This window comes from Mesocricetus auratus, unplaced genomic scaffold (assembly GCF_017639785.1).
Source record: "Mesocricetus auratus isolate SY011 unplaced genomic scaffold, BCM_Maur_2.0 Super-Scaffold_6730, whole genome shotgun sequence".
NCBI lineage: Eukaryota > Metazoa > Chordata > Mammalia > Rodentia > Cricetidae > Mesocricetus > Mesocricetus auratus.
Window position 1 is genome coordinate 462,069 of NW_024429184.1, and position 12,570 is coordinate 474,638.

The 12,570-nt window shown below is 41.0% G+C and overlaps 1 protein-coding gene across 3 annotated transcripts in view; it reads right to left on the minus strand.

Moving 5' to 3' along the window:
• The window catches only part of Kiaa1958 (KIAA1958 ortholog), a 132,328-nt gene that overhangs the window by 18,665 nt on the left and 101,093 nt on the right, over positions 1–12,570 (minus strand). For 2 of the 3 annotated variants that reach the window (XM_040737740.1, XM_005085061.4), the window contains one exon: positions 1,984–2,156. In XM_040737740.1, the coding sequence (XP_040593674.1) occupies positions 1,984–2,156 (173 nt within the window). Of the gene's footprint in view, positions 1–1,983; positions 2,157–12,570 lie in introns of those variants that run through there. The other variant, XM_040737727.1, reaches the window with a different exon arrangement.

Below are 12,570 nucleotides of genomic sequence, written 5' to 3' on the forward strand. Positions count from 1 at the left end.
GAACTCAGGTCCTTTGGAAGTGCAGTGCCTGCTCTTAACCACTGAGCAATCTCTCCAGGACCCTCTTGCTTTGTTTTTGAAACAGTCTTATAATGTAGCTCATCCTTGCTTCTGAGGTGCTAGATTTGGGATTAGAAGTGAGTGCCACTCTTTTAAGGGATATATTTGCTAGTTTTTTGCATGTTTGATAATTTTTCATTAAATGCCAGACACTGAATTTTGCTATGTTCTAGATTTTTAAATAATATAAATTTGTTTATGTGTATAGGTGTTTTGTCTGCATGTATGTCTGTGCACCAAATGCATGCAGTGCCTGTGGAAGCAAAAAGAGGGTGTTGGATCCTCTGTAGCTGGAGTCATAGATAGTTGTTGTCGTGTAGGTGCTGGGAACAGGAACCCAGGTCCCTTGCAAGAACAGCAGACACCGTTAACTGGCAAGCGGTCCTCCAGCCCTGGCAATGTTTCTCTAACAAGAACCTACTTAGTTGATCTTAATTTGCCCAAAGCCCTTAGTGCCTATATTTTGGATGTTTCCCTGAAAAGATTGTTAATATGTGACTCTGTTAGCAGCCTGCTATTTACCGAGAATCAAGCCATTCAACCAACCAATTGCTCTCTGGTGTGTGTGTGTGTGTGTGTGTGTGTGTGTGTGTACGTACGTACATACAAGAGATTGTGAATGTATGTGGAGGCCATAGGTAGACATCAGGTATCTTCCTTAGTTATCTCTCCATCTTACTTTTTGAGCACTGATTCCAGCTGGAATGGCTGGCCAGCAAGCCGTTCTGAGCACCTACCACCCATCTTTTTCCTTGTGGATGCTGGGGATCTCAACTCGGCTCCTCTTGCTTTCATTGCAAGCACTTACCCAAAGAGCTATCCTCCAGCCCCCTGACCTAGAACTTTTTTTAGGATCCTGAAGATTCCTCCTCTAGCTGAAGGTCCTCAGTCGTCCACCTGGCTCTTCCCTCCTTGACTTTAACCAGTTTTGCCCTCAGAAGGAAACCTGCTCGCTGGTCGGTTCCATTACTCTTTTTTGTTCTGCCCTTACCCCCAGGATGCTTCCCAGTCTTCACAGAAAAGCCTCTCACACTACTTAACACACCATGCTGCCAGAAAGAGAAAGCCAGGTTTTCTATTTCAGCTTTTATTGATTCCCTAAGTTCATCACCCAAACTGAAATCTTACATGCCTTCAGGCGTCAACTAATGGCCTCCATCTGTGAGACCTTTAAATCTAAGCTTCCAGCTCACAATTTCCAACATTTGAAACCTCACAATCCCAGCTGCTTAATGGATATGTCCTTCTGGACCCTGGCCCTGGCTTAGAGTCACTGTACCCATATCCCATACTAGTCACAGATCTCAAACACTTCAAGTTGGGAGAGTTCTTAAGAGCTCATTTTATAAAGGGGAGACTGGAGACCAAGGATACTAACTGACTATTTTCTTTAAAACTTCCAGTTAGTATTTTTAAATACCACTTTTAATGTTCCTTTCTGAAAACCAAAACCAAAACCAAAAACCAACTCTAATGAATTCTGACCCCCGATACTTAGAGCTCTTACCATCAGATCCTGCAGCATGGAAAACCAAGAAACTTCAGTGACCTCCCCGAGTTTACAAACCCTGAGCTTGGCACTCAAGCCATCAATGCCTGGTTTTGGGTCCAGCCATACTGTAGGAAATGGCTCTGCCCTCTACATTTTGCTCTTCCTCACATCATTCGCTCTACTGGTCTCCTGTTTTCCAGTTCTACTAACTCCTACCTCTTCCTGGAAATACGGCACAATTTATTCCTACTTATACTTTAACAAGTGCACATTCATTAAACACTTTCTAAATTCTACTTGGTCCTTTGGATAATTTTCTTTGCACTTCTTGTTCCTTCATGGGTGTTCCCCACGGCACTTAGTAGGGTGCCTGGCACCTGGAAGCTCAGTGAAGTCAGCCAAAAGAATTAGCAAACTCACGCGTCCCTTACCTTGGTGATGTCCGTGTGGTCTTTGAGCCCGTTGGTCATGCACCAGTAGCGCCACACATTTAGGGCGTACCTCGTGGCTTTGGTGGTGTTTGGGCTCACTGCACTGGTACACAGATCATTCAAGTCATCATTAATATTAAATACAGGAAATTTGTTCAGTTTAGTAGAATAAGCTAGAAACAAAAACAACAGAAACATTACAATAATTTGCCATTCCCTTCTTAGTGAGCTTCATTCTGGGATGATATTAAAAAAAAAAAAACAAACTCCAAAAAGACATCTAAGAAGTGAAATTTCTAGCCAGATGTGGTGGGGCACACCTCTAATCCCAGCACTATGAGCTCAAGGCCAGCCTGGTCTACACAGTGAGTTCTAAGACAACCAGAGCTACACAGTGAGACGCTGTCTAAAAAAACTGTTTACACGTACCAGAACCCATGCCTTGTATCTAACCCTGATCATTTTGCCATGTGCACAGTGAGACACACTGGCAAACATTTCAAAAATAGGGTGGAATTAACACTAGAAAATTGTAAAATTTTCACTAGAAAATATAGCATTTCTACTACCAGTAGAAAAAAAAAAAAAACGAGAAGGAAGGAAGTAGTTAAGGAAGATTTTTTTTTAAAAGATGGGAGGGAGGAAGGTTACTCATCTTCAGACTTGTCATCTCTGTTAATGTAGCTTCAAATTACTTGTGTGCTGTCAGGAGCAGGCTTGATTTATATGGGGTTATATTACTCTTTTTTGTTTGTTTGTTTTTTTAAGAGACAGGGTTTTTCTGTATTGTTTTGGAGGCTGTCGGACCAGCCCAGCTTCGAACTCACAGAGATCCGCCTGCCTCTGTCTCCGGAGTGCTGGGATTAAAGGCGTGCGCCACCACTGCCCAGCTGGGGTTATATTCCTCTTAACTCATTCCTGGAAGTAATGATGTGCACACACTCATTCCCCACACCCATGCACATGTGGGAGGGTTGGATTGATTTAAGCCTTGATTATACAAACCATCAACTAGTTTCAAATCAGAATGGAAACTTAAATGAAAGCAATATTAGGGAAAAGGAGGGATACTCAGGGAAGACACACCTTTTCAAGAAAGGGAAAACAGTTTAAATTGCCAAACAAAACAAAACAAAAAAACACCAAACCCATAACCATTAGCTGGCCTTTCCTTACACTCTGGAGTCTGGTAAAACCAAGCATCCTCTGAGGAATGTATATTCAAATAAACTGGCTAGGTCTCAGACAGCAAAATGATAAGCAAATACAGTCTGTGAGTTTGTTTCACATCACCTAATCCATCTTGGATTTCATGGTGCCCACTGAGGATCTCCTCTGTACCTGGGTCCTGGGAACCCAGAATCCTCCGCCACCCAGAACCACCCTCCACCCACAACAGAGCTGAGAAATGCCTTTGAGTTAACAGACATATTTAAAAATTATTTGTGTGTATGGGTGTTTTTGTCTGCATGTGTGTCTTTGTACCATGTGTGTACCTGGTGCCCATGAAGGCCAGAAGAAGACACTGGATTCCCTAAGACTGGAGTTACAGGTGGCTGTGACTTGCCACATGGGTGCCAGGAATCGAACCTGGATCCTCAGTAGCCAGTGATCTTGATCACTGAACCATCTCTCAAGCCCCTCAATACACTTGTCAATTTCAACCTTACTTCTGGAGACACTTTGTGCACATTAGAACCCCCCTTTTCCATGTTTCACATCTGCCATTATTCCTTAGGTGTGTGCTCTGATGGTGTTGGTTTCTATGCTCCTTAAAAAAAGGTGACATCACTTTTAACAACTTGATTACGGAAGGCACAAACTGCTTTACAAGGACAGGTACTGAGAGGGAGGTGCAACCCTGAGCACATGCTGTCTTACTTAGTCCTCTCGCCTCTTCTACACAGCTACCTAACCAGTATCTGCAGGACGTCCTTGACAGTAATAAGAAGATCTGTGTAAAATTTATTGTCGTACCTATTGTGGAATAGGCAAAGAATGTTACCTTTGTTTATGCTGTGGAATATTACTTTAATTGTGTGAAGGCATGCCACATTTGTGCTGCCTTCGTTAACAATGTAAAGGTGTGCTGCCTTTGTTTTTGCTGCCTTTGTTTGATCATGTAAAGGTGTGCAGCTTTTTGATTGGTCTCATCTGAACAGCCAGTAGCTAGAAGGAGACAGGGTAGGTGGGACTGGCAGGAAGAGAGAATAGATAGGAGGAGGAATCCAGAGAGGAGGAAGAACGAGAGGAGGAAGGGAAGAAGGAATGAGGGAGATGCCTGGGGCCAGAAGACTGGAGAAGCAGTGAGGATAAGATATACAGAAGGAAGAAAAGTTAAAAAGCCGAGGCAAAAGGCAGATAAAGAGAAACGAGTTAAAAGAGCTAGACAGAAAGGAGCCTAAGTTAGGGCAAGCATTCATAACTAATAAGAAGTCTCTGTGTCATAACTTGGGAGCTGGTTGGTGGCCTAAAAGAAAAAAAGCCTGCTATACATACCTAACGTCAGTGGACACCTAGTATGTGCCAATTTTAAAACCTGTTTAATCAGTAAACAAGTACATGATTGTTTTACAGATAAGGAAATAGCACCAAACATCTCAGTAGCTTCATACACTCATTAGATATTTACCAAGGGACCTTCACTGTGCAAGAAATGTACTGCTGAAGCCATGAGCTAGCAACTGGTAGATAGATCCAGGCTCCAGACATGAGTTTAATGGCATGCCCTGGCCACAATAGCAAAGGTCTCAAGTATTGTAGGGACACAATCTCAGTGAGAACTGTTTGGATAGCCCCTTATGCATATTAAACATATCCTGGGTCCCTAAACTTCCTTGAGTTAACTTCTGGTCAGGACAACAGCCACAGCTGGGTGCTAGGAACTAAACCTGGGTCCCCTGAAAGAGCAGCCTGTGGTCTGAAAACACTGAGCCTTCTCTCCAGCCCTATGGGGGGGTATTTAAGAGAACTTCAGCCTCGCTACTGCTGGTTCAACTCCACTAGTATATGTGGCCCTGTGTTCAATATTGCTCGCAGAAGTGGGTTCTGTCCAAAGGTATCAAGTGGGAACCCTCAGCAACACTGGATTCTTACCAGCGACTAATAACCTAGACTTAAGTTTTAAAATGTGAGCACCCAAATATAACTGATGTTTGCCAAGCTACAGACACTCAGCAATAATCCCACATTCCTACTAATCCCCCAAGGACAGTGAATTCACAATACAGAAAACACAAAACAAGACACCACAGATGTAGCAGTGGGTAGCAGAGAACATAGGGCATCCTTACACTGAAATGAGCCTTCACCATGAAAGAAGAAATGGAAATATATTCAATACTATACACAGACATATAAGCACCTATCAGCACATATGATAAGTGCTATCCTCTTTCTGAGGACAGACAGAATTCGTGGCATGAGCAGGTGTTTTAAACCGCTGGACGATGACAGTACAGCATGCCCCAGATCTAGGATGTGGTTATTCTGTGCCACAGAAAATGCTAGCATCAGTTATATAGATCTGAAAAGAAACCCTATCAATTATACCAGGAAACTGTGAAAGTGAACATGGAATATTCTAAGATAAGTTGGAAGAAGAAACAAAACAGCAATCAGTGAAATAGCAAATCTATAATAAAAAGGAAATACTAAGATGAACTTGAAAAGAAGATTTTAAATACTAGCAAGGGAAGGGGGTACAGATTATCACACCAGGGATGAAAATAAGCACTAGAGTTTACAAAGAGTGTCTAGTTAGAGTTTCTATTGTTGTGAAGAAACACCACGACTAAAAAGCAAGTTGGGAAGGAAAGGGTTTATTAGGCTTACACTTCAGCATTGCTGTTCATCACTGAAGGAAGTCAGGACAGAAACTCAAACAGGACAGGAACTGATGCAGAGGCCATGGAGGGTGCTGCTGTTCACCCTGCTCTCTTATAGCACCCAGGACCACCACCACTCACCATGGGCTTTCCCCATTGATCACTAATTGAGAAAATGCCTTACAGTTGAATCTCATGGAGGCGTTTCCTCAACTGAGGCTCCTTCCTCTCTAGTGAATCTAGCTTGTGCCAAGTTGACACATAGAACCAGCCAGTACAGAGTGAGAAGAAAATATCATAACCAACCTGAGGCCAGTAGACTTGAAACTTGAATAAAAATCACAAATGCCACAAAGTCACAACTTACCAAAACATACTAAAAATTTATAAAGTTAAAACAGTTTTACATAGTTTACTGAAATTGGACCTATAGTAAAATATCCAGAAAGCAATCTTCAGGTTCACATGGATTTTACTAGCAAATTATTCTAACTTTAGGGAACAAGTTGACATACTTCCTTTTTGTTTTTTAAGACAGAGTCTCACTGTAAAGCTCTGGCTGTTCTGAAACTCACATATCCGCCTGCTTCTACCTTCCAAGTGCTATGTCTAAGGTGTGTACCACACCTGAGCAATTTTTGTAAGATTTATTTTTATTTTTAATTATGTGTACGTGCGTGGTATGTGCAGAGTCAGCAGACACCAGAAGAGGGCATCACATCCTCCAGAACTGGGGTCTCAGGAGATTGTGAATTACCTGGAGTAGGTGCTAGGAACCAAATTCAGGCCCTCAGCAAGAGCAGAAAGTTCTTAGCCACTGAGGCAGCTCTGCAGTCCACCTATAATACAACTCTTTATAAGACAGTATAATATTCTCAGAAAACAAAGAAACCTACAGACCAACTCAGCTACTAAACAGACACAAAAATCTTGAAAATAACAAGGACTGGAGAGACAGCTCAGCAGTTAAGAAGACTTACTCTTGCAGAGGGCCCAGGGTTCAATTCCTAGTACCCACATGTAGCTCACAACCATATGGAACTCTAGTCCCAAAACATCTGACATACTCTTCTGACCTCCCTGGGAACCAAGGATACACATGATACACACTCATAATCAAAAAATAAAAAGTCTAAGAAAAATTTAAAAGTAAAAAAAAAAGATGTGATTTTAAAACCCAATATTAAAAACAAACAACCAACAACAAAATGAGGAAACTGAATTCCTATCTCACACCATAAACAAGAATAAGAACACAATCCCAAATGAACCACACTGTAACCTTACAGTGAGCTCAAGGCCATCCTGGTACATGAGGCCTTGTCTCAAAAGTCAAACACAACAAAACTGTGTCAGCTCTATGACTTTGGAGTGGCCAGATATTTTAAACAGTGTATCAAAGCCAACACATAAGTAAAACACTGCGAAATTGGACTCCATAAAAATTAACAACACACACACACAAACACACACACCCCATTAAGAGGTAAAAAAAGGCAAGCCACATAATGGGAAAAGATATTTACCATGAATTTATCTGACAAATCAACAAGAAAGCAGACAGTCCTATTAAAAATGCCAGGCAGTGAGTGGTGACCCACGCCTTTAATCCCAGCACTCTCGAGGCTGAGGCAGGCTATCTCTAAGTTCAAGGCCAGCCTGGTCTACAGAGCAAGTTCCAGACTCCAAAGCTACAGAGAAGCCCCATCTTAATAAATAAATAAATAAATAAATAAATAAATAAATAAATAGAATAGAATAGAATTGGGCAACACGGGTTGGGGACAGGAGCTGGAGAGGTGAATCTTCAGGGCAAAGAACGGACTGTGCCTACAGAGGACCCAGGTTCTGTTCCCAGCATTCATCAGGGGGTTCACAACCACGTGTACCTCCAGGTCCTGGGGATCCAATGCCTACCTCTGAGGGCACTACATGCACATACATGCACTCTGGTACCACACACACACACACACACACACACACACACACACACACACACACACACAACTTTAATGAGCCTCATGTAAAATTAGCATACAATCTAGGAACCCTACATTAACCTTAACCGAAGAAACAGCGGCTGTTAATGAGGAACACTTCGCCAGTGTAAGAGTACAGCAGCTATGGCCACTTTTGAAACTAATTCATAGTATCTGCTAATGTTGAGCACACATCTATCACATTATCTAAGATTCTACACCCCCAGGAAGGGATACACACACTAAACATAAGTGTATGCATATAAATCAAAAGGCAAAGACAAATGTTTACAAAACTCTAGCAGTCTGATAAATAGCCCAAAGCTGGAGGCTGTCCTTTGTCCATAAAATACCAACTGCACGTGACATTACAAAATATCTAACAATAAATTATCATATGACCGTAGTGAGGAATGAATTGTGTGCAAGCTTGAGTGAATCTCACAAACATAATAGTAAGAAAAAGAAGACAGATAGCAGAGTCTACTGATAAGGCCCACTCATAACTAAAAAATATAAAAAGACTCCCTGGTCATATAGCAGTAGCCTGGGAGGTAACACCAGGGAAAGCAAAAGAGAAACTTCTGGGTTCAGGAAATGTTCTTATTCTTCTGGGTAGGAACTGTGAAAATGTTTGCTTCAGAAAAATCAACTAAGCTATACACTACTGATTTGTGCATTTTTCTGTGTAATTCAGTAAGAAAACCATCCAAAATGCCTTAAAACTAAAAATACCTTCTGGATAAAGTGTCATATGCTATAAATATGGATGGGAGCGGTCAATTAGGTAATTTATTCAAGTAATTTTTAATTCAATGTAATTCTAACCCAAATCCCCCTTTTTTGGGGTACTGGATAGCCTAATTTTAAATCTCAGTAGAGAGAGTAAATAATTTCTTTTGGTAAATGAATCTTTTTTTTTTTTTGGTTTTTCGAGACAGGGTTTCTCTGTGGCTTTGGAGGCTGTCCTGGAACTCGCTCTGTAGACCAGGCTGGTCTCGAACTCACAGAGATCCGCCTGTCTCTGCCTCCTGAGTGCTGGGATTAAAGGCGTGCGCCACCAACACCCGGCTGGTAAATGAATCTTAAAAGGCAGTTATAAAAATAATAATTGGGAGGCCTGGCCCTAAGATATAAATGTGGTGTAAGAATGTGATAAACTAAGCTATGTAACAACGGATGCCTTTAATCCCAGCACTGGGGGAGGCAGAGGCAGGTAAAACTCTGTGAGTTCGAGGCCGGCCTGGTCTACAGAGTCAAGAACAGGTGAGTAAATCAGACATCATCACGGAAGGAATCTTAAAAGGCAGTAAGTCAAACAGGAGAAAATACTTATAAAATGGGTTTTGGGGATGAAGGAAACGCTTCTAGAAAACGATGAAGAAAAGATAACTCACGAGAATATCGTCTCCAAATGACAGACAATTATTCACAGAAGAAACACAAATACTGAAACACATTAGTAACAGTAAGACACTTAAATGAAAACAAGATGGAATTTCACTTAACAAATTGGCAAACACTTTTTTAAAAAGCCAGCATATATGGGGGAAGAAGCGGTATTGTCGGCAATGTCCATGATGTCTGCACTCTATTTTTGTTGAGCCATTTTAGCTAAGTGTAGAAATAAGTATGCAGTAATAAATAAAAAATGTCTACCAAAAACTCATTAGTGGAGAAAAGATTAAACAATGCATATTTATAGGCTATCATTAAAAGCTGTGCTATCCTTTGACAGGCTAGTATGAAAACAGGTCCACAATATATGAAGCAGAAAAAGGAAACTTTAGTTTACGATAACGTGTAGTCTAATGCCATTTTAACAAGAGAAATAAAACTTAAATTGTCTATTTAAACGTCGTTTAAAAAGTCCTAAAGGATGCATATCATGTTATTAGTCCCAAAGTACTTACAGTCCTGTAGTAAGTATGAATATATTATTTTTGTACATTATAAAATTCACTAGGACTTTGGAACTACGTAGGAAAAAGTAAACTTTTTCATCTGATCTAAAACTTTCTCTTCAAAACGTCTCCTAAGGGATTTTATCAGAAATACAAAAATGTATGCATAAGGAATTATGATAATTTATAAAAGTGAAAAGAAAATACAATTGAGGTCTTTTAAAACACACCTTGGCACATTTGTGCACAGCAATAACAACTTACTTTAAAATATTAAGGCCCACACAGCTATGGTGGTGCCTACCTTCAATCTCAGCACTTGGGAGGCAGAGGAAGGCAAAGCTCTGAGTTCAAGGCCAAGCTGATCTACACAGCAAGTTCCAGGTCAGTTATGGCTGCAAAGTGGGACCCCAATTCTCAATGTACCTCCCTCCCTGTGCCGCCCCTATTCTGGGGATCCCACATAGGTTCAGCACGTTAAATAAAGCAGGTGCTTTCTCACTATCTACAATCCCCAGCCCTGAAGATTCATGGGTGAAACATACATCCCCCCAAAGATTATGAGAAAGTCTTATCCGTGTGGCAGTTTCTAAGAGTCATCTTTCCCGTGTCCTGCCTGTTTCAGCTGCTCCTTACTTGCAATGGCTGTTCACCATTGTACCAGTGGCAGAGAACTAGAATGTTAAATAAAGCAAATGCTGGCTTCACGTCCACATAAAAACAAGTTTGCTCCCAATGTTTGCCAATCTCAATGTCTGCTTTAAAAACTTTTAACATTATTTTATACATCATAACCATTTAGCTGATAAGACCCTTTTAAAAGTGATTATGGGAAGACAGGGACAAGTGGATCTCTGTGAGTTAGAGGCCAGCCTGGTCTACAAAGTGAGTTCCAGGATGGCCAGGACAATCCCACAGAGAGACCCTGCTTCAAAAAACAAAAGATTATGAATTAAATCTTAAAATAGAAACAATTTTATGATTTGTACCTGATCAACTTGAATCCTAATATTCTTTCCCCATAAGCAAAGCAAGATTCATTATAAATATACCACTTGCAAACATATTTAAAGATGGGCTTCTTGATTCTTGAAGTACTATGAAAACACAGGCATAACCTTTATTGCTTTACAATGATAGAGCCATCTCCAATTGGAATATTCCGCTGAGAAGACTGGTAAACTATTCACATTGGAAGTAGGTTGACATTTCAGCATAATGGTTGTGAGCATGCATCCTACTTTCAGGGATTAGGTCTTTTTAAAGCTTTATTCCTAATCACACACATGTGGGGTTGGGTATGTGCAGTCATCCTCTGAGGCTAGAGGTGTCAGAACCCCTGGGACTGAGTTATGAGCCACCTGACAGGGATGCTTGGAACTGATCTCAGGTCCTTCGAAAGAGCATCACATACTCTTAACTACTGAGCTCTTTCTCTAGCTCCTAATGCTTTTAATTATTAGATAATTTTAGTAGCCCAACAAAGATGCACCAAGGAATCATTCCTAGTTGGTTCAAAGAACAATATCAAACATGCTAAATGTAATAAACAGCACATGGAGAATCCTATCTAAATAAAATTATTTTTTTCTGAAAATAAGAAAACCTAGGACCTGATGTATATTTAAGAAAAAATACATATGATTTGTTTTGTTTTTCGAGACAGGGTTTCTTGCTTGTAGACCAGGTTAGCCTGCCTCTGCCTCCCAAATGCTGGGATTAAAGGCATGTGCCACCATGCCCAGCTTTAAAGCACATATTTTTTAATGTGCGTGGGTGTTTACCTGAATGTATGACTGCGTATCATGTATGTGCCTCTCCAGCCTGCCTCTATGTGTTTAGATCAGTGTGACTTTGTGTTTATATCAAACGTATCCATTCCCTTTGTGGAGTGCAGAGAAAGGGCTAACAGAGCTTTCTATACAAAGAGCAAACAGACCCAGTGGTGGACGCTGGAGATCAGTTGTTCAAATCCACCTTCTGCCACATAACAAATTTGAGACCAGTCTAGGCTACATATCGTCTCAAAAATGGGAAAAAATAAAAAAAGGGGTTGCTTAAGCAAGAGGCCACGTGAAACCTGGTTCAGTGGGTTACTTGTAACTGCAGTGCAAAGGGACCGAGGGCTCAGCGGCCAGGCAATTGAGCTAAAATATTGAGCTGCTGGTCATTGGGAGATGCTGTCTCTAAAGGTACACTGACAAGCAGTTGACTTTGACCACTGGCCTCCATACACATATACAGGCCTGCACCCCCCCACAATAAGCAATAAATAAACACAGCAGACAGCTAATTATCAGCTGTGGGACCTTCTGCCTCATAAGCAAGTGAATTAACCAGCTATAGACCAATTACTAAAGGATTTTATTACCTTACAAGGTTGTATAAACAGTTGCGTACATGAATGCTTCCTCTTCCGGGGTGCCATGTTCCTTCATGGTTAGATACAGAGAACCTGGCTTTGCATATACAGTCAACTGCAGTCTACCAGGCCAACAATTGGATTTCCCTCCCAAATTGAGTCCTGTTTCTTAAGTTGGAAGATTTACAAAAGCAGCTATCTTTGCAGAAAATAGTTTATTATCTGAAAATTGGTCATCATGCCCAAATACAGAAAAGACAGTGTGACTGAACAGGCTCTTACCAGAGACACTACCGACACACATGGGCTGAGTTTATTGGATTGCTTATTTCCATAAATCAACAAATATAAAAAACAGAAACTCTCACTCCATTAGAAGCAAACGTTATACACATGATGGAATCGACCACTGGGACACAAAACTAGAGTTTTATTTAGAGCACAAGTGCACGGACAGTTATGAAGCAGAAACACTGAAATGAAGCATCTTAGTGAAAAAGGTTGGTGAGCAGCAA